Genomic DNA, 22,980 nt, shown 5'->3' on the forward strand with positions numbered 1-22,980 from the left:
CAGTGATGGCTGTGATAGGGGGTTGTGGTCTCTAAGGATGAAGACAGCTTCTGAAAGAATGGACCAGTTAAACATTTCCTCTGGAGAGCTTGCTTCTCCTTTCAAACTAAATAGCCTCTGGGAGCGTCCTACTTGTTCACATCTCATTTCAAATCAGTTCATTCTAGTTTTAGACACTTGCTCTTCAGAGCAGTCTAGAGAAAGAAAATTGAAGTCAGTGTATTGTAGAGAAATGACTAAAAATGATTAGATTCCTCTCCTTGGAGAGCTGGAGATTTTGTGGGGGGATTTTTCTTTGTAGGACTGTAGCTCTCAGATAAAGAGTTCCATTGTGGATTGATACGTTATTGGAGGAGTGATCACTTTTGACAGTGATTGATAGGGCTAAGTGATGGGCAGGGTTATTTTCCTCTGGTTGATGGAAGTTTTTTGTTTTTGTTTTTGGTTTTTGGTTTTTCGAGACAGGGTTTCTCTGTGTAGCTTTGCGCCTTTCCTGGAACTCACTTGGTAGCCCAGGCTGGCCTCGAACTCACAGAGATCCGCCTGGCTCTGCCTCCCGAGTGCTGGGATTAAAGGCGTGCGCCACCACCGCCCGGCTGATGGAAGTTTTTTGTAGGAATAATTACTTTTGAGAGAGGGAAGAGAGGCTTGTAGAGTTTGGGGAAGGGAACCCAGGAAAGAAATCATTTACGCCTCGTCTCAAGGTTGAGCTGGTCAGGCAGAAGAGAGAAGCAAGCACTGAAGGCCAGGGAGAGAGTGTGGCATGGAGTGTAGAGGCAGATGTGTGTGGAAACAGAACTCAGAAGTGGCCGGGATGAGACCAGTGAGCCCAGAAGTGGCAGAGAAGACAGCTGGGAGGTCGGCAGATGGAGTCGGGATTTGAACTGTTTCTTAGGGAATGGAAAACTATTGGAGTATTTGGGTAGTACTTCAGAGGTGGAGGCAGGAGGATCAGGACTTCCAGTCCAGCCTTGTATATGTGAGACTCTTTTTTTTTAAATTTTATTTATTTATTTATTTATTTATTTATTCATTTATTTATTTTTAAGATTTAGCTATTTATTATATATACATATTCTCATTACAGATGGTTGAGAGCCACCATGTGGTTGCTGGGAATTGAACTCAGGACCTCTGGAAGAACAGTCAGTGCTCTTAACCACTGAGCCATCTCTCCAGCCCAATTTTATTTATTTTATGTATATGAGTGACCTGTCTTCATGCACACCAGAAGAGGGCATCAGATCTCATTGCAGATGGTTGTGAGCTACCATGTGGTTGCTGAGAATTGAACTCAGGACCTGTGGAAGAGCAGCCAGTGCTCCTAACCGCTGAGCCATCTCTCCAGACCATACGTGAGACTCTTGACTAGTGCCCCCCCAACCACCCCCACCCCCACCAAACAAAACTCAGTCAACAAAACAAAACACCCCAAAACAAGTAAAGCAGAATTTAGGAAAGGAGAGTGTAGTCAGTACTGGGTTATAGAAAAGATAAGACACCTGTCATAGTACGTGGTTTGGGAGAGCAGGTGAAGAGGTAGGGTGGATTTATTGCAAAGAATTGGGAGGCTTAATGGAAGGAGACCTCGGGGCTAAAGAGAAGGTGTTCTTCAGAGTTCGTGGTTTAGATTTGGGTGTCTGAGCCAAAGGACCCTGTCTTTATGGGAAAGACAATTGAGGAGAAGAAAAATGTGATGAGCCAAGTATTCTTCTCGGCCAAACTTCTCTCTTTCCTCCAGAATCTCAGGCCAAATACTTGATTGGGGAAGGATGGCGTCCTCTATGCTGGTGGCACTGGCATAACCTGCCACAGGGCGGCTTTGGCAGGAGTGCGTTAGCATCCTGAAGTGAACCCTTCACCCTAGGCGTTACGTTGGGGTTGGTGGTATTGGCACAGTTTAATCTGAGCCCATGTGTTCTTCATTGGGAGAGCGGGGCTGAGACATTGTGCAATTGTGGGTTTGGATTTCTTTCTCCCCTGCACATATGGAGGAAAATTCTATCCAATTATGGCTAAACTTGTCCCCTGTGAGTCACATCCTGAGTTAATGAGTGAATTCTGAAGGTGCTGCCTAAAATGCTGCTTGGGTTTTAAAGTTCACTTCAAGAGCAAATGGAAGGTGCCTGTCCGTCCGTGTCCTGTCCCGTCCCCGCCCCCCCCTCCGCCCCCAGCACGTGGAATTGAGAAGTTCCCCAGAATCACTTTAGTTGTTTGCTGTGGTTACGTCACTGTCCTCACAGATCTTGCCAGCCTGAGAGATAAGAATATCCTGCACTTGAGACCAAACCATTCAGTTACTCTGAGATTACAGTGGAAATATGCTTTTTTGGTTATCCTTGTTGATGTAAGTGTTTTCTGATCTGATTGTTACCAAACAACATTCCCTTGTGTAGGACTTCCCAAGATGTTCCTTGCCAAAACAATGTGTGTCGGGAAGGGTCAGATAGTAAACGCTTACTGAACAGTTTATTTTGCTGTTCCCAGCAATGAATGACAATGTTGAGTGACTGTTATTCTTACATACATTTTAAGCTGGAATACTATGCACACAGCTCTTAACTTGGGAGATACCCATAATCTAGAGAGAACAAACATGTCTTACACATGCCAGATACTTCACATATGTTCTTTAGCAACGTCAGGTAGCATTGGTTACTATTTATTTGTTTATTTGTTTTTCAAGACAGAGTTTCTCTGTTTAGTCCTTGCTGCCCTGGAACTCACTTTGTAGACCAGGCTGTCCTTACACTCAGAGATCGACCTGTCTCTGCCTCCTAAGCACTGGGATCAAAGGCATGCCCCACCACCACCTGGCTGTTTGTTTATTTTTAAAAGATTTTATTTATCATGTATACAGTGTTCTGCCTGCATGTATGTCTGCACACCAGAAGAGGGCACATTATCTCATTATAGATGGTTGTGAGCCACCATGTAGTTGCTGGGAACTCAGGACCTTTGGAAAAGCAGCCAGTGTTCTTAACCTCTGAGCCATCTCTCCAGCCCCCATTGGTTACTTTTTAAACAGATGCAACTGAGATTCTGGAAATACACGATTTGCTGGCGGTCTCAGATGTGTGCAGTTATGTAGTTCTGAAGTGCATTCTTTCTACCCTGTTGCTGGGAAGGTTAGCAGTCTGTTCGGGTCCTACTGAAATCATCTGGGGAGCTTCAACAACATGCGGATTCCTAGATGTAGGAACTGGTGTAGTGATCTGAATTGCTGATCCTCCTGACTCCCCCTTCCAAGCGCTGGCATTCCAGGAGTCCACCACACCTGGTTCCAGTGGTGCTGGAGATCAAGCCAGGGCTTCATGAATGTCAGGTAGGTGCTGTATCAGCTGAGCCAGGTTCTTAGCCTCTGTAGTTGACCTGAGATGGAGCTCAGAAGAGTCAGCCTTATGACATGAATGCTCTGCTTCATTGACTGTAAGATGCACAGCTTGGAACACTTGGAGCTGTCTTATAGTTAGTGGGAGTCATCAGTTAACAGGCTGTTTTCCTGCTAGGGATAGACCTCAGATAAAGTGACATGGGTTGTTATCAAGAGGTGATACAGCTGGGGTCTAAACTCAGCTTCTTACTCTTGTGTAGCAAGCGTGTTACCAGCTGAGCATCTCCTCAGCCTGCCTGCCTGCCTTCCTTTCTTTTCCTTCTTTTATGTTTTTGCTTTTGTTTGTTTTAGACAGGCAATGAATTGTAGGTATGTGCCAGCATGCCTGGCTGCTGAACATTTATGTAGTCCTTTAAATATTCTTGGATTTTGTTCTGGGGTGCAGCTAAATACTTGGAGTCTGGGTGTTGCTTATAAGGCTTGTTGGATGGGACAAAAACAGTACGAAGTAATCAGGCTCATTATTCCCTGCCAGTGAGTCAAGACACTTCTGTACTTATCCTCAATGATCCGTGAAGCGTGAGGCCCTCCAGCCTGGCTGATGGGAATAGATTCAAATTCCAAGTGCTGGGCCCTGTTCACTTTTACCCTTTCTTTGCCCTTGAATGGCTTCCTAATATGCATGCCCATCAGGACTCATGAGCACTGGAGCTCAACCCTCCAGATCTTGGATTTCTTACTTTGTTTAGCTCTCCTTTCTAGTAATTTGTTCTGTGAGCCATTTCTCTAGAATCTTACCTTTCTGGATTTTGATCTTTTAAACACTTTTATCTTTTGGGTTTTGAGACAAGATCTCACTCTGTAGTGTAGGCTGGCTTCTCAAACTCACAACAGCACTCTTGCCTTAGCCTCTTGAGTACTGGGGTTACAGATGTTGCCACAAGCCTAATTTACCTTTGTCACCTTCGTTTCTTCTTCATCCATCCGTCCATCTATCCGTCCATCCATCCATCCATCCATCCATCCATCCATCCATCCATCGTCTACCTATCCATCCATTTATCTGTGTGCACGCACATACCACAGAGTTCATGTGAACAACTTTGAGGAGCTAGTTCTCTCTTTCCACTGTGTATGTGGGTTTTGGCCATCAAACTCTAGTCATCAGACTCTGGTGAGTGGTCACCTGCTGAGCCATCTCACTTGCCCTCAGCACCCTCCCTTCTCTGTACTGTAACCTTAGAACTCATCTACTTGTGTTCTTTGTTCAGGGATCACTGTTGCCTTGTGATGAGTGATTTAAACTAGTGAATCAGTTGTGTCCAGTCTTGATTATTTCAGATGAAAGGATCAATCTAGCTCCTATTACTCTAATTAAATGCCTATTGTTTGTATCTCCCCTAAGGTGAATTCCTTAATGATTTATTAGAGGAAAGAAGTAGTCTGCTAAAAGAAGTAAGGTGTTAGGTTTGGATCTGTTTGTGCATGCACACTTGTGAGCAGATAGTAGATAGCAAGTGTAGGAGAATTGGGTTGGGAATCCACATGTTTGAATGTTAATTCCATCCCTTCCTTCACTCTCCATGGGTGGCCATATGTGGTGGCTAATCTTGATGGTCAGCTTGACATACCTGGAAAAAGGGAACCTCAATTGAAGAATTGCTCCCATCAGAATGGCCTGTGGACATACTTGTGGGGCATTTTCTTGATTAATGATGGATGTGGGGAAGCCTAGACCATTGTGGGTAGTGCCATCTCTGGGCATTCGGTAGTGGCTCATGTCTTTAATCTCAGCACTCAAAAAGCAGAGTCAGGAGAATCTCTGAGGCCAGCCTGGTCTACAGAGTAAGTTCCAGGACAGCCAGAGCTACATAGAGAAATCCTGTCTTGAAAAAACAACAAAAACAAAAAGCCATCTAGCACGAGCTGGCGAGTGAGCCAGTAAGTATAGGAGAGTTTCTGTTTCTCCATGGGTTCTGCTTCAGTTTCTGCCTGGACTTCCCTTGTTGATTAATTGTGACCTGGGGGTTATAAGCTGAAATAAAACCCTCATTCCCCAGCTTGCTTTGATGTTTTATCACAGCAACAGAGAAGCAAACTGGATCAGCATGTAACCAGTGTTCTGAGTATCCCTTTCTGCATATGTAAGATGGGTTGCTCTGCACAGCTGCTATAATGCGTTTGAATAAGGTGCGTGAGCCTCAGAACTATTTATTTTAGTCTCTGGTGGGGATTTCTGTATCTTGGTATTAAAACAAATATCTAAACATTTTAGGCTGCTGCTTTCTGGTTGGGCCCCACCAAGGAGGGTTGGCTAGCACATCTGTTTGGTTATGAGAAGGACTTGGAATAAGCTGCAGGAGACAGAAAAGGAACCTATTGATCATCCCAGGAAGGGCCAGAGAACTGCAGCTCCTGAGCTCCCTCCCTCATTTTCAACTGCAAGAGGAAATACTGTATGCAGCCTCTTGTCTTAGGCACAACCCATTGGAGTGGCTACTATTTGCCACTACTTTAACAAACCAAGCCTCAGGTTACTAGACCATTTAGATATTTGGTTGGTTTCCTTCAGTAGCAATATTCACTTACATGTGTAACATGATCTTATTTTAGGAGTGTGGGGTCTATTTTTGGTGGATAAAACAGATAAGGAGCCTGCCTTTGTGCAACTAACTTTTGGCAGAGAGCTATGTGATTTGCCTTTAAAAAATTCATATAGTTTTGGAATTGAATTCCTGAGATAGTACTCTGCTGCATGTTGCTGGCAGAGAGAAGCGATGCTTGTGAGTTCCCTGTGTTTTATGGTAACAGCCTAGATGAACAGGCAAATCTGAGTCACTCCAGCCTCTGAGGTGTGCTCCTTTTAGGAGTGGCTGTGGAAGAAGTTGGGCAACGCTCTTGTAAAGCATTGGGTACATCTCTCCATCTCTGACTGTGTTGGTGGTACAAGTGTGAAATGCTCAAATCACTTTCTTATTTTAGGTCAGGGAACAATGTAGGGCAGACTTTTCTTTCCTACCCGCCAGTTCCCAAATAACTGACATGGAGACTTAATATTAATTATAAATGCTTGGCCAATAGCTCAGGCTTATTACTAACTAGCTCTTACAACTTAAATTAACCCATTTCTATTAATCTACATTCTGTCACGTGGCATTACATCTCTTTCATCTTGCATCTCCTGTTTCCTCCCTGGATCTCTGGCAACTCCTCTGTCTCCGCCCTTCTTCTTCTTCCCAGTGTCCTTAGTCTGGTTTTCCCACCTAACTCTATCCTGTCTAGCCATTGGCCAGTCAGCTTCTTTATTAAACTAATCACAGCATAATTTACACACTGTACAGAAGGATTATTTCACAAGAGAACAACACCAAATTATTGAGCAGAGTGTCTGTCTTACCAGATGCTGGGGATTCTGGCTTCATGGCAGGGAGATTGTGTTTTATGTTTTAGTGCTGGAGCATGTGGCTTACACTCTGTTGATGTCCTTGAAAAGGATTTGGGAAGTACCTTTCACACTCTTGGCTATTGTACAAATCACATTTTTAAGGGAAATTGTCTTATGTATTTTTCTTTGACCTATATTTTCATTGGGAGTGAAAACTTTTTTTTAATTTAAAATCTTAGCCATTTGCTACAGTATTTGCTAATGGGGGAAGGTGGCAATGCATCTATTTGAAATCAAGTGACCTTACTCTTCCTCCAAGTCCACCTAACTTCTTTCAGAGCACTAGCAGTGACAAACTAGAACACAGCTTTTGTGATGGATAGCTTTGAGTTTCTGTGATCGGGTGTCACAGAATTACCATGGGTTCTGTGGAGACAGGTCTTGGTCTGAAGGAGGTAGCTTGAAATAAAAGGGCTGCAAAGTGAGGGCATAGTAATCTTTTATTGATCCTGGATGCCCCTTTTTTTTCCTTTTAAAGCACCTACCTATTCTTGCCTCGTATTCTCTGTATGCAACTATACATTGTTAGCTCAGTTCTGCCAAGATATTTAAGGTTGAGAGAGAAATAAGTGAAGCAAATACTGGATGTGGTGGAGTGGTACATTAAAATTCTCAGTTTCTGTGATTTGTGTTTGAGTAGCGACAAGGCTTGAAGACTGTACTTTTTTAGTTGTGAAAAAAAGAAATTCCTTTTCTGCCATCAAATGTTGGGAGTTCTCTGCTGTGAGCTACCGTGTGTGTTGGAAACTAAACTCAGAACCTTCTGGAAGAAAAGCCAGTGTGTTTAGCCACTGAGCCATCTCTCTAGCCCTGGCAATCTCTGCTGCATGTAATTAAATAGTTCTCAATAGATTTTCTTGGCATAAATAGATTTACTAGATTTTGATGAACAAACTTATTTATTTTCCTTTTTTCTGTTTTTTATTTTTCAACAGAGGGTTTGTGCAGCCTTGGCTGTCCTGGAACTAGCTCTGTAGACCAGGTCGGCCTTGAACTCACAGAAATATGCTTGCCTGTGCCTCCTGAATGCTAGGATTAAATTGTGTGCCACCACTACCCAGCAAACTTACTTATTTTCAGTTTATTAGTTTACACAGCCCCGCAAACTATTTTCAGTTTATTAGTTTATATAGCTTAGAAACATTTGAAGTTAGAGCTTTTTATTTTTATTTTGCATCAGTAAGTGTATTTAGAGGTTTATGATATATTGATTACTTTTCTCTGATTAGACTTTAAAGATTGTTTTGGTTTCATGAACTTTTTTTAAAGTTTTGATTGATATGTAGGAATTATGGATGATATCATATAATACTTACGTTTTGGGCTGACATCTGGAAACTACTGGTGATGTCATAAAATTAGAGAATTTTTCAGTGAAGGAGGGGATTAACATCAGCTGGTCTGCCTCTTTTGTCTTATAGTTGAGAAAGTTGACTTCTAGAAGATGGCTCAGGAATTGAGTGCCAAATGCCATTCAACCACTTAGTCTCAGAGCCAGGAAAGGAAGTTTGTACTGTAATGCTGCTTTAGTTCCTTGCCACAATGTTACTTCTGTTTTCTTATTTTGACTGATTACTGGCATTTTAAAAACAACTTTTCCTTAAATCCATCTTTGGTGTAGTTGATTTTTATCAATAGCCAGCTATTCATGTATCTGGTGTTGAATGCTGCAAGCATGCTAGGTAGAGGAGGTTGCCCGCCATTCAAGCAGTTTTTAGAGTTGCTTTCTGTCAAGGGCTGTGAAGGTGGCACTCTTCTTCACTGAGGTGCACTTGCCAATAGAGTGACAACATTGGGGAACCTGTAGTTAACTGTCAGAATCATGTATTTGGAAAAGATTTAATTGGTGGATTATTAGACTTTGTACTAAGCTGGGCAGGTGACCCAGGAATTAAATTTGGGACTTAATACTGTATAGTGAAAAGCATATTTTTCTTGATAGGGTCATGAGAGTTTTGCAGGAATAACTTAAAATTTTCAGCATCAGAAATGGAATGAGATCTACATGAACAGCCTGGACATGAGTACGGGTAGTGAAGGGCGAGGGTCGAGGGAAAGAGAGCTTGGGGGAGCGGGAGATCCCAGCTGGATCAACAACAGAGAGGGAGAACAAGGAATAGGAGACCATGGTAAATGAAGACCACATGAGAATAGGAAGAAGCAAAGTGCTAGAGAGGCCCACAGAAATCCACAAAGATACCTACACAACAGACTGCTGGCAATGGTCGAGAGACAGCCCGAACTGACCTACTCTGGTGATGGGATGGCCAAACACCCTAATTGTCGTGCTAGAAACCTCATCCAACTACTGAGGGATCTGGATGCAGAGATCCATGACTAGGCCCCGGGTGGATCTCTGGGAGTCCAATTAGCGAGAATGAGGAGGGTTTATATGAGCGAGAATTGTTGAGACCAAGGTTGGATAAAGCACAGGGACAAATAGCCAAACGAACGGAAACACGTGAACTATGAACCAATGACTGAGGGGCCACCAACTGGATCAGGCCCTCTGAGTGGGTGAGACAGTTGATTGGCTTGATCTGTTTGGGAGGCATCCAGGCAGTGGGACCGCGTCCTGTGCTCATTGCATGAGTCGGCTGTTTGAAACCTGGGGCCTATGCAGGATCGCTTGGCTCGGCCTGGGAGGAGGGGACTGAACCTACCTGGACTGAGTCTACCAAGTTGATCTCAGTCTGTGGGGAAGGCTTTGCCCTGGAGGAGATGGGAATGGGGGGCGGGCTGGGGGGAAGGTGTGGGGGGCGGGAGGGGGGAGAATAAGGGAATCCGTGGCTGATATGTAGAACTGAATTGTATTGCAAAATAAAAAAAAAAAAAAACTTACTTGGTTTTAATGTATTGTTGCAATAAACTTCTTGGCTTCATTTATCAATATTAAAAAAAATTTTCAGCATCAAATATGGGTTGTTTAAAAATCAAATTATGAACAAGTGTTATGTTTTCTTAGGAGAGAGCAACATCCCTACTTTGCTGGAATTGGCAGCAAGAAAATTAAGTCTGGTTCATGTAGTTGAACAGTTGAAGTGTTTATCCTAAGTTAGAATAGCAATATTCTGTGTGTTGTGATGACAAAATGCTGCCTAGTCAGTTCATGGCTGGTGGCATTTGCCCTGTCTACCTCCACAGAGCCCTTTCTGTTCTGCCTGTTCTGCTTTCCCTGTTTTCTTCCCTCCTCTCTTGGCCTCCCCTCCCCTTATATGGTAGAATTTCAGCTCTTGAGTCTCCTCTGAGTCTTCATAGTTCTGCTTATTTTCAAAAATATATCTCTTGTCTGTCTGTCTATCTAGTTTGTGTGTGCATGAGTGTGCAGGAATTGGTTCTCTCCACTGTGTGGTTTCTGGGGATCAAACTCAGGTCATCATTGGTGGCAGGTACCTTGACCAGCTTAACGTCTCCACTGACCCCGTTCTATATATTTATATAAGTGGATTCACATACAGTGTGATGTTTTATCTGGCTATTTTCATGTAGCATAATGTTGTGGAGGATCATATATATCTTTTCATTCTGTTTTTAACACCACAATTAACTCTTCATCTGTGGACATTTGAGTTGTTTATACATTTTGGCTGTTATGAATAATGGTGCTGAGAATATGCAAGTACCCAGTTGGATACATGTTCAAGTTAGATATATGCTTAAACTAGAATAATGAATCATCTGGTAACACTGTTTAACTTTTTGAGGCACTGCTAGACTATTTCAGTGACTGTTTTACATTCCTGCCAAGACTGCAGTGGTCCTGTTTCTCTACATCTTTGCCAACTCTTGCTGTTTTCTGCTTTTTTGGTTGTGGTTATTCTAAGGAGTATGAAGTACCTCATTTTCGTTTTGACTTCTGTTTCTCTAGTATTGAACAATGTGGAGCATCTTTTCTTGTGGTCCTTTGTGTGGCTTCTCTGGAGAAATGGGTGTTCAAGTCCTTTGTCCATTTTTAGGTTGGACTGGTGTTCTGCTCTGTTGGTTTAAATGGCTGCCCTTATACTAGAACTGTACTATTAATTATCTTTTAAAACTTTTTGGGGTTGTAATCACAACAGTAGTCTTTTGTTGAATTGTGAGGCTTGTTTATCTATCCAGAATTCTTGACCCTTACCAGGTGTGATTTGCAGGTATCATCTTCCATTCTATGTGTTGTCTTGTCTTTTTTGTAATAGTGGGTTGGTTGTTTGTTTTTGTATAGAACTTAATATTTTTATGAACTTTGGTACATCTTTTTTCTTCTATTGCTTGTACTTTGGTACCCTATCTTAAGCAATCCAAGGTTATGAAGATATGCCTCTGTTTTTTTCTAAGAGTTTTATTTATGTCTTTTAACTCTTTCTAAGAGTCTCTATTGTAGCATGAGTCTTAAAAGAGTCTTATTAGTAAAATCAAACCTGAAGCCAGGTATTGGGGTGAACGCTGGAAGATCAGAGAAGCAGAAAAAGCCACAGCTTCCTCACCTTGCCAATTCCTCAGCTGATCCTGTTTCCTCAGACTAGAAGCCTGAGTTCTCATCCAAATGAATCTCAGCTGAACTGCTGCTAAAAGCCTAAAAGCTTAACCAGCTCTAGTTCCTGGTCCTCACGCCTTATGTACCTTTCTGCTTTCTGCCATCACTTCCTGGGATTAAAGGCATGTGTCACCATGCCTGCCTGTTTCCAGTGTGGCTTTGAACTCCAAATGGATCTCTGCCTCTGGAATGCTAGGATTAAAGGCGTGTGCTGCCACTGCCTAACATTATGGCTGTTCTGTTCTCTGACCCTCAGATAAGTTTATTGGGGTGCACAATATATCAACCACATTCTATATTTTAAGTCTTATGTTTAGGTCATTGATCTATTTTGAATTAATCTTTGTATGTGGTATGAGGTAGGGTTCCAGTTTCATTCTTCTGACTGAATGAATATCCAGTTATCGCACCATTATTAGTTGAAGGAAATAGTCTTTCTCTGGCAAATGATCTTGGTACCCTTATCAAAACTTGAGTCTTCAGAATTTTGTAACTTTATTTCTGGGCTCAATTCTGTTCTGGTGGTTTAAATGGCTGCCCTTATGCTATAACCATACTATTACTACTGTTTTAAAAAACTTTTTGAGATTATAATTACATCATTTCTGCGTTCTCTTTCTTCCCCCTTAGCCTTTCCACATAGCCCTCTTTCTTCTCTTTCAAATTCATGGTCTCTTTTTTCGTGTGTGTGTGTGTGTGTGTGTGTGTGTGTGTGTGTGTGTGTGTTCCTAAATACATAAATACAACCTGATCAGTCTGTATAGTATTACTTTTATGTGTGTTTTCTTTTTTTTTCTTTCTTACTTTTTTCTTTTTTGTTTTTTTTTGAGACAGGGTTTCTCTCTGTGTCGTTTTGGTGCCTGTCCTGGATCTTGCTCTATAGACCAGGCTGGCCTTGAACTCACAGAGATCTGCCTGACTCTGCCTCCCGAGTGCTGGGATTAAAGGCGTGCACCACCGCCGCCCAGTTTATGTATGTTTTCAAGGCTGACCATTTGGTATGGAATAACCAGTTGGTGGGCTTGTCCCGGGGAAGACTGTTTCTCTGGTTCTCAGCATCCCTTAGTTGCTTACAGTTGTTTGTGTAGAGTTGAGGCCTCGTGAGCTTTCTCTTGTCTGCTTTAGATGTTTATTGTTCTTGTTCAGCTCATGTTTAAGCAGCCATGTTGGTGAGACTTGATGGGTGTGGATTCTAACATTCTTGCAGCAAACTTTCTGTTTCTTTGGTTCTTACAGTCTGTCCTTCCCCGTTTCCACAATGACCCCTGAGCCTTAGTTGCAGGAGTTGTATTGTATATATGTTTGTTGGGACTGGGCTTCACAACTCTGCATTTTGATTGGAAACAGAGAAGTTTCCTCGAGGAAGGCTGAGGACTTATCTGTGGTTATAGGACAGGTATTTAGAATATGATTAGGGATGATGCCAGTTCAGTGAAGTGGCGGTTGTAGGCTCTCCTCCAAGATCTATGGCTTCACTAGCCCTGGGTGGTTGGCTAGGTTTCCAGTACCAGGAATGATTTCCCTCTTGGTGAACAGGTCTTAAGTCCAGCTAGAGAATGTTGGTTACTACCAAGGTATGTGTGCTTTCCTGCACTGTTTTGATCTAAGTCGCTTTGTAGTGAGTTTTGAAGCTGTGAAATGTGAATCTTCTGTATATGTGCCTTTTAAAGATTATTTTGACTATTTGGAGCAACTTTGCAATTCCATATCCATTTGAGGATCTATTATTATTATTATTATTATTATTATTATTATTATTATTTTACTTCTGCATAAAAGGCAGGTGGAATTTTGTAGAGATTGCACGGACTCTGTACATTTGGACTGCATTGCCATTTGACTAACCCTCTTGTCTTCCCAACCATAAACATGAGATGTTTTTCTGTTTATTTAGTTCTTTCAGTGTTTTGTATTTTTTAACTTAGTCTTATTTCTTTGGTTACATTGCTTCCTAAGTGTTTTATCCTTTGGGATGCGGCTATAAATGGAATTGGTTTCTTAATTTTCTTTTGGAATCATTCTTTGAGGAACCAGCTTTTATCATGCATTCTATTTTTCCTTCTGTTGTTTTGCCCCAGGATGGTGACTCAGAATCCTCTTCTCTTTTGTTGTATGATCTTTACTTTATATGACCTAATGCCCTTTAGTATTGGAGTCAAAAGACCTCTACAAAGTGATCCCCAAAGACTTTATTCTCTAAATCCAATTTTTCTTATTTACTTTCCTTTATCCCCCCAAAATATCAGAACCTATTCTGATTTTCTTTCAGCTATTCTTCTTTGCATCATGATGGTCCCGGTTTCTAGGACTCTTTTCTAAAGGCACATGTTAGGGTAACTAACCTTTAGACTCATCCTCTTCTTGTTCTGACCCAGCACTGAGCCTTCCTTCCACTACCTTTCCTGGTTCCTGATCTTATAGCATTCCTGTACTTAGGGCTGGCAATGAAACTGGCTCACTGATGTACTGTGGAATGTATTATTTTCCTGTCTGCCTCAGTACTACTCCTCAGTGTCCATTTGAGCTGGTTAATGCATGCCCCACCATTCTCCATAGTTATATCTGCCAGCCCCTATCCCTGAGCTCAGTCTGCATTTAATTACTGTGGTTACAGTTGAAGCATTGATAATTGGTAGCAGTTGGAAAGGGGTATTTTGTATTATCTTCACTTGCCTTTTTTCCCCTTTGAGTGTATGATGGGAAAAGAAAGAAAAAGGAGATTAAACCCAGAAATATAAAGTATGTTATTCCCTATAAATTTAATATTTGTCAGAAAATCAGGATAAAATGGTTTAGAATTCTTTTTACTTTTCCTAATTTTTATTTCCTGGATGTCAGTGCAAAACATAGTCTTTATTGACCATTTGGGAAATATATGTTCATGAAGAAGAAGAAAATAATAAACATTCATTACCAGCTTTTGGTAAATAATCTTTCTAGCTTGTTTTCTACATTCTTGTTTTTCTTTATGTGGGTGAGCACTTGTAAAGGTGAAGAATGCAGATAGATTGTACTTTATAACCTATATGTGTTTTCTGTCTCTGTGCCTTCTTCTTACCCACTGCTGACCAAATTGTGGCCTGTACATTTTTCTGCCTTAAGAAGTGGATCGTGCCGGGCGGTGGTGGCGCACGCCTTTAATCCCAGCACTCGGGAGGCAGAGCCAGGCGGATCTCTGTGAGTTCGAGGCCAGCCTGGGCTACCAAGTGAGTTCCAGGAAAGGCGCAAAGCTACACAGAGAAACCCTGTCTCGAAAAACCCAAAAAAAAAAAAAAAAAAAAAAAAAAAAAAAGAAGTGGATCGTTCATTTCCTTATAACTGATAACTTTTAAAATTAGAAAAAATATTGCTATTTTATAGCTATGGGAAAAGATGTGGCACCAGTGTGGAGGTCAGAGGACAGCTCTCCGCTCTCCACTGTGGGATCCGGGTACTGAATTTAGATGACTAGACTTGTTCAGCAAGTGCCTTTACCCACTAGGCCATCTCATCAGCCCAACATTTTGTTGTTTTTGTTTTTATTTATAAACTCTGTCTTATATAGTCCAGACTAACTAAAAACCTGGTAAGTAGCTGAGATGCCTTGAACTCCTGCTGCCTCCACACCCCAATTGCTGGAGTTATTAGTGTGTCACCAGCCTGGCTGCTGATAACTTTATATAACTGTCTTGTGGGTGATTTGAGAGGAGATGATTTTAAGAGTGTACCATCTTGACTTGTGCCTTAATTATGGCTATACTAATTATAGATGTGCATGTCTTCTGTTCTCTGTATACTAATTTCTTTTTTTTTTTTTTTTTTTCGAGACAGGGTTTCTCTGTGTAGCTTTGCGCCTTTCCTGGATCTCGCGCTGTAGACCAGGCTGGCCTCGAACTCACAGAGATCCGCCTGCCTCTGCCTCCCGAGTGCTGGGATTAAAGGCGTGCGCCACCACCGCCCGGCTCTGTATACTAATTTCATACCCCAGTTATACTTAACGTTGGGTTCTCTATATGTTTAGAAATGCTTTATGTTAAAAAAATTTATTTATTTTCATTGATATGTATGATTGTCTGCATGTGTGTATATGCTCCATGTGGGTGCAGTGCCTATGGAGACCAGAAGAGGGCATCAGATCCCCTTAAACATCTGATCCACACCCACAAGGCCCACAGAGAGCTAACTGGAATGGTATAAGCTTTTGAAGCCTCAAAGCCCGCCTCCAGTGACACACCTCCTCTAACTAGGCCACACCTCCCAATCCTTACATTTCTACCAACTGTGGACCAAGCATTCAAATATATGAGACTATAGGGGCCATTCTCATTCAAACCACCATAGAAAGTAATTGGATTTTGGTTTTAGTGACTTGCTAAATGCTACATACATATTTCTTAAAATGTTTTTGAAACCCTTTAATTTTTTTTCTAGTTTATAGTTCATAGAAAACATAAACTCTTTTAGATGAGTCTCAGGATATTGTCCTGGCTATCCTGGTGTGGAACTCATTATGTAGGGTCTACCTGCCTCTGCCTCCTAAATGCTGGAGTTAAAAGCATGCACCACTATGCCCAGCCTTCAAAGAAAACTTAAGGAGAAAGAAAATAATAAAGGGTACATAAAAGTCACTTGTAATCCACTATTTATAACCAACTACTTAGTGTATTCTGATACTCACTTTCTTTAAAAAAGTGGAACATACATAATATGCATATTCATATATCATTCATATATATTTAATTTCGTGGACATTTATTGAACACTTTTAGGTGCTAGGCATTTTTGAAAATTTGCTGAATATTGTTTGCATCTTGCCTGTTTTCCTTTAGGGTTAAATTCTGGACAAAACTCAGTTTATTACACTGTATTTGTAGGAGCCCTGCTCATCGTGTCAATCTTTTCAGAGTTTTTTAGTTTAGTCCTCCCTCCCTCCCTCCCTCCCTCCCTCCCTCCTTCCTTCCCCCTACCATCAGAGTTACTTTGTGTTGCTGGGACCAAAAACCTGATGGAAGCAGGTTGAGGAAGGGCAGGCTGATTTGGCTTTGCATTGCAGAGTACAGTCTGTCCTGACAGGGAAGGCATGGCAGCAGGAGGTGGGCAGTGATTTGTCCACAGGCAACAGACAGGAAGCAGAAAAGGCAGGCTGGAAGCCAGTGGCCAGTCCCTCTAGAGGCCTGCACTTAGTGACCTACTTCTGACAGGTAGGGCACCAGCCCTGAAGGCGCCCTCCACAGCTTTCAAAATAGAAGCATAAGCTGGGGACCTAGCATTTAAAGCATGAATTTGTGGTAACAGACCAGACTCAGACCATAACAGGTGTCTAGAATATTGCATGGATGAACGTGGATGGATTAGATTGAAAGGCCATAATCCCTGGGATACCACCTCAGATGGTCTTCTACAAAGAAAGACCTGTTTAGAATCATTGTTTTCTTACAGATGTGACTGTGGTTTATTAACCATTGCTGTCTTGCTAGGAATTTATATTACTTATAAGTTTATAGTCACAAATTGTTGCTACACCCTGTCTAACATTCAGTGTGATATTTAAAGAACATAAGCATTTCTGTTATAATATCAAACCCACTCCTAAGAAAACTTTCAAGAGTGCTTATTCACTAAAAATAACGGGATTATGGTGAAAAGAAGGTTCAAGGCAGACCACTCAAGACTTCTGCTATTTCAGACCAGAGAGCACTAACAAAAGCATAATTGGTACCTTATGAGGTGAGGTGGGTCGCCCAGTCTAACCACGTATTGTGGCTGAGGCTGCCTGAGAGCAGAGTAGCGCTATTAAAGTGAGAGGACGGGAATTGCAGGCCTGTGGTGGTGAGCTGTGGGGCTGCCCTAGGAGGGGCACAGGGAGTGCAGCTTGCTCTGCCGGGAACCATGCATAGGCCGATCTGTGCTCCTCTGGGGAGAGAGCCCGTGTGCATGTATTCACCTTTAATAGTCTTCAAATAGAGCTGAAAGAGCCCAGGCTTGGCGGGAGCGGAGTTGGTTTGAGGGCTGTTGTCACTGAAATCGAGGATTCCCTTCCTGTCTCAGCCACTTGGTTGTGTCAGGAACAGAGTTCCTTATTTCCCTGGGAAAATAGTTGATGTTGAAATTTGGAAATCGATTAGTTATAGCTAATCTTTTTCCTAAAGTTATTTGTTCGTGCTATCCTATTTTGTGATTAACAGTTTTTTGAGATTAAAATGAGGTAAAAAATCTTTGACTGTTGTCTTTCACTCCTCTCAGAAAATTTAAATAAACTTACATGAAATGAAGTGCACGGGCTTTATATGTTCAGTAGATTGAGCTTTAAGAAATGCAGAGAATGGCCAGGCGGCAGTGGTGCAGGCCTTTAATCCCAGCACTTGGGAGTCAGAGGAAGGTGGATCTCTGTGAGTTTGAGGCCAGCCTGGTCTACAGAGCAAGATCCAGGACAGGCACCAAACCAAAAGTATACAGAAAAGCCAAAAAAAAAAAAAAAAAAAAAAGAAAGAAAGAAATAAGAAATGCAGAGAATGTAGCTCAGTGATAGAGTACTTGCTTAGCCTGTGGAAGACCCTGAGTCCAACCTGTAGCAGCAGCACTGAAACCAAATCACACACACCCCACCCCTACACACCCTGCCGCAGGACTGCAGAGGTGACTTAGTTGTTAAGAGCACTTACAATTCTTGCAGAGCACCCGCCCAGGAGGCTAACAACTGTCTACAACTCTAGCTCCAGGAGACCCAACACCCTCTCCTGGATTCTGCAAGCACCTGCACTCGCATGTGCACATACCCTCACCCCCACCCCCAAGTTAAAAATAAAATAAATTATTTATATACAGCCTTGTGACCTAGACTCAAGTCAAGATATTGAGCATTGCCATTGTCACAGGAAGTTCCCTATAATCTCCGTGTCTCCTATCCTCCTTTCTAGACGACCATGGTTGGGAGTTGTATCACTATGAATTAATGTTGTATGTTCTAGAAGTTTTATCTAACTAGACTCAAATAGTTGATATTCTATATTCTCATTTGTCAAGTTTCTTTCACTCTAAGAAGTCCATCCTTGTTTCAAAGTTTGATTTTTATTGTAGAGTAGTATTCAATTGCTGAATGTTAACAATTGGTATCAAGTTCAAACATTTACATTGTTTCCACTTCTGCTTATTAGGCATAAAGGGCCTATGAACATCTGTACATAAGTGTTTTGTGGATACAGTGTTTTCATTTCGTTTGCATAATTACCTCAATTGGAATTGATGGTCACAGAGCAGGTGTGTGTTTAATTTATAAGCAACTGTTAGCTTTTCAAAGCAGTTGAGCGATTTTTTTCATGCTTGCCAGCCAGCCTTGCCAGAATCAATTATAGTTATTCTCTTGGGTGCTAATGGTTTTCATTGTACTTCTAACCTTTGTTTTTCTGAAGATTAATGATGTGTTTTAGCACCTCTTCACATTTTCATGGCTCCGTGTCTCTTACTTTGAAATGCACCCATCTCCTTTCTACTCATATAGTGTGGTTGAGAGCAAAATTTACTTAGGGCTCGAGAAGAGGCTTGGGCCTCTTCAAGCTCATTCCTTGTGGTTTCTTTGCACAGCTCTATCTAAAACATAGAATATCTTGGAAGAAGGTTAACCAGCATTTAAAGGGGCAGCAGATCTTTTCCCATAAGTGGAGTTTTCTCCTAAAAGCACTTGTCTAGCACAAATTCTCCAGTACTTGTTTTTCATAGTGTTTAGTAGATTTTCATTGTGTTCTATAACTATAATGACTATAATGTCTTGTCATTGGCAAGGACCCCTAGTATGAAATTGGCTAGGAGTGGGGACATCCTTACCTTGTAAATGATTTTAAGAAGAATTTAAGAATTCACCATTGAGCATGCTAGCTATATGGCTTTGTAAATGCTCTTTACCAGACCAAGAAAATGTCTGTTCATTCATTATTTGTTGACTATTTTTTTTTATCAGTATAGGCTTTTAATCTGAGATGCCCTCAGTGTTTTGTTTCAAAACAGGGTCTCATGTTGCCCAGGTTGGCCTCAAACTTGCTAAAAATAACCAAGGATAACCTTGAACTCCTGACCCACTTGCTTCTGCTTCCCAAGTCCTGGGATTACTGGTGTGAGCCACCACCTCTGCTTTTATTATTTTTTCCTGTTCTACTAATGTGGTGAGTTCTGACTTTTTGGAAGTAATTTGGTTATGATATGCTTTCCCTTTCACATACTGATGTATTACATTTGCTAATATTTTGTGGAGAATGTTTGAGTCTGTGTGAAAAACATTGGTCTGTAGTTTTCTATTCTGTAATATTTTAATTATTCTTGGCTTTGTGCTGGCTTTGTAAGAAAATGACCTTTTCTCCTATTTTCTGATAGTTATTTAAAACTGGTGTTTATCTTCTGTAATGTTTTGAATTCCCTGGTGACTGGAGCTTTCCCCTTGGGTGGGTTCTTGATCATTTGGGACTTTTAATTTGTATTGTCTTTTGGTAACTGATGTTACCAAGGATTTTCTATTTGATCTGATTTATTGAATTTTTTTAAAATTTATTTATTTTTATTTTATGAGTGTTGATTGGTGTTTTGCCTGCATGTATGTTTATGTTTATCCTCTGGAACTGGAGTTACAGACAGTTATGAGCTGCCATGTGGGTGCTGGGAATTGAACCCAGGTCCTCTGGAGGAACAGCCAGTGTTCTTAACTGCTGAGCCATCTCTCCAGCCCCTGATATATTGAATTTTTTGTCATAATGTTCTTAGTAGTCTTTATATTTTTAACATCTGTAAGATTTGTAATGATATTCCTTTCTATTTCTAATATTGAAAATATAATAGCATTTTATATTTTAAAAATCTATCTTTTAAAGGCTATAACTATCTTCAAAGGGTCATTTTTGGCTTTATCTTTATAATTAATTTTTTTGTTATATTTGACTAGAGAAGGCAAGCTACATGATAGTTTTGTTTAAAAAGAATTTTTTTAAATGCGTATGGTCTTAGTTTATGATTAATCTCCTTTTCATATTTCATAATTGTTCAAGTCATGAGTCCACTCTTTGGGTTCTGGGGGGCTGTTAGTCTGTGGCTATGGTTTGTCTGTCTTCTCTCTTGGCTTTTGCTTTCTGTATAGAAAGCTTTGTTGCTATACAGTATCCTTCGTAGCTTTTGTGTATAGAGAATTCTAGTTGTGAGTTTTATTAACTGAGTGAGTTGTTTCACCTTGTGTTCTAATTGTGTGCTGTCACTTTGGCTTCATTTTTGTTTGTTTTTTGTTGTCGTTGTGTTTTTGTTTGTTTGTTTTTTGTTTGTTTTTGTTTTGTTTTTTGTTTTTCTCTGTGTAACTCTGGCTGTCCTGGAACTTGCTTTGCAGACCAGGCTGTCCTCAAACTCATAGAGATCCACCTGCCTCTGCCTCCTGAGTACTGAGATTAAAGGTGTGTGCCACTACTGCCCAGCTTCTTTCTTTTTCTTTACTTGACACGTTTCTGAACTTTGTTTTAACCCTGTTTTTATAAATCTACCTAGACTAGCATATCTCAAGCTTAAGTGAATTTTTGTAAACATTTTATTATTTTTATATGTATAGGTGTTTTATCTGCTTGTGTGTCTGTGCACTACATGTGTGTAATGCCCACAGAGGCCAGAAGAGGGCATTGAATGAAATGCCGGGGAATGAGACAATGAACTGATGTGAGCTGCCATGTGGGTGCTGGCAATCAAACCCAGGCCCATTGAAAGAGCAGTCAGTACTCCAGCCCCTTAAATGAACTGAAGCCATGTATTATTGTGATTATTGGTGTTTTCTTTGAATTCTTCTTCCCTTTTTTTTTGTTCAACCCTACATCCTCCTGCCTTCTTTCTGTCTTCCTCCACCTCCACCAGCCCCCACCTTGTTCCTTAGCATTTCCTGTCCTGCCAGCAAGGAGACTTCTGTACAGCTTCCAGCTTTCTCCTGCTGTATCTAGCATCCCATGCAGGATGCATAAAATAGTGCCACTCAGATCTCATTTTTGACTTAAAGGTGTTATCAGATCTGAGTCAGAAATGAAGAAGCAGCATTGACAGGTGAACTATCTGTGGCAGAGTTGTTGCTCTTTCTCTGTGTGATTAGGAGGTCTGAGGTATCCTGTTTGACCTCTTTCACACCACCCTTGAGTTTCAGACCTGCAGTGCATGCTCAGTAAATGTGCAATTTAAATTTCAGTTTGCCTGAGTACTAGGGACATCCGGACTAAACTTTAACAGTAAATCAGTTTAAAGGATGTTACTCTGCCATTATCCTTTCAACTCTGGTTCTTTGCCTGTCTCTAACACTTGCTAATACCTCCCTCTCCCTTTTGTCAACAGAGCCCAGGGCTCCAGTCCACTGCCTTGGCAGCACCAGTAATGAACTTAGTACCATTGTTTTATTTTCCTTCTGATTTCTTTTCTTTTCTTTTTTTTTTTAACCATCTTGTATTTTTTCACAGGAAGTTGACTTTTCATTGAAGGTAGTGACTAAAAGTTTTCTTCAGGGCTGGGGAGATGGCTTAGTGTTTAAGAGCATAGCCTCTTAGTGGTGGCTCACGAGCTTCCGTCACTCCAGTGCAGGCCGTTCCCCTCCGTTTTGACTTTCTAAGTCTGGGCCAGTGTTGGTGAGGCAGGAGTGTTTCCCCTTTGGTGCTCCTCTGAGAGGCACCATATCCAGAAGGCCAGTGGCTGCAAGTGGTCGTGGCATGGCTGTCTCAGAAGGAGAGCTACTTCTTGGGTGCCAGTTTCTCTGTTTGTGAGCTGTGATGCTGCAGTGTCCTGCTTCCTGAGGCAGCTCACATGTCAGCTGTCTGCAGCGTACACTTGTGCATCAGTGTTTTCTTGCTGTGCTGTTTGTGATGCTCTGAAGACATTTGGATGGTTAACTCTTTTTCCATTTTTTTTTTCTAGGTCTTGATGCAGAACTTTACTATGTGAGAAATGACCTTATTAGTCACTACGCGCTGTCCTTTAACCTGCTAGTGCCCAGTGAGACAAACTTCCTGCACTTCACTTGGCATGCAAAGTCCAAGGTAAGAGCTGCTGGCAGACAGCATGACAGAGTCACCCAGTCTCCCTAGGCAAGAGCTGTCCCTGAGGATGGGGCTTCCTTTCCGCCGAAGGGTCAGTGATGGTACACATGTAGCACTGGGTCTTTTCAGGTTTAGATCTTACAGATGCAGTCTTGAGCCTGTTCCGCTAAAACTTTAGATTTAAGTGGCTACCAGGTGGATGATCATCACATAGGACTGGGTCCTTTCAGGCCTTTCCAGTGGGATCTGGATCCAGCTCAGGAAGAGAACAGTTGGCTCTGATGATGACCCTGCTGTTACGGAGAAGCCATGTGTGGTTGGAGAATGGCTGTGGGTATGTGGGGAGAAGTATTGCTGAGCTGGCTCTTCCAGACACAATTGATGACTTGAATATAGTTTTCACCTTCACAGTGAAAGCAAGGTGTAGCACTGGCAGCCTCCCGCACGTACCACACTGAGCTCCAGTAATCTTAGAGATTGAACACAGGGACTTAGCAGCTTCTTGCCTGGTTTATTCATTAGTGATTTCTTCACATCTCTAACTGCCTCAGTTCCTCCATCCCAAGAAATCTTACGTCTTCATTTCCCAGATTTGCAAAATGAAAATGTTTGTACCGTTTGCTCCTGACTCCCTGCCCATGTTTGCCCTTGAACTGTTTGAAAGTGCATTGAAAGCATT

The 22,980-nt window shown here is 41.6% G+C and overlaps 1 protein-coding gene across 2 annotated transcripts in view; it reads left to right on the forward strand.

Annotated features, from left to right (window-relative positions):
• Ryk (receptor like tyrosine kinase) overlaps positions 1-22,980 on the forward strand; it is a 78,394-nt gene that overhangs the window by 5,633 nt on the left and 49,781 nt on the right. For both annotated transcript variants that reach the window (XM_052718481.1, XM_052718485.1), the window contains exon 2: positions 22,180-22,301. In XM_052718481.1, the coding sequence (XP_052574441.1) occupies positions 22,180-22,301 (122 nt within the window). The remainder of the gene's footprint in view (positions 1-22,179; positions 22,302-22,980) is intronic.

The sequence above is a fragment of the Peromyscus californicus genome, unplaced genomic scaffold (assembly GCF_007827085.1).
Source record: "Peromyscus californicus insignis strain IS unplaced genomic scaffold, ASM782708v3 Scaffold_11__1_contigs__length_118956290, whole genome shotgun sequence".
NCBI lineage: Eukaryota > Metazoa > Chordata > Mammalia > Rodentia > Cricetidae > Peromyscus > Peromyscus californicus.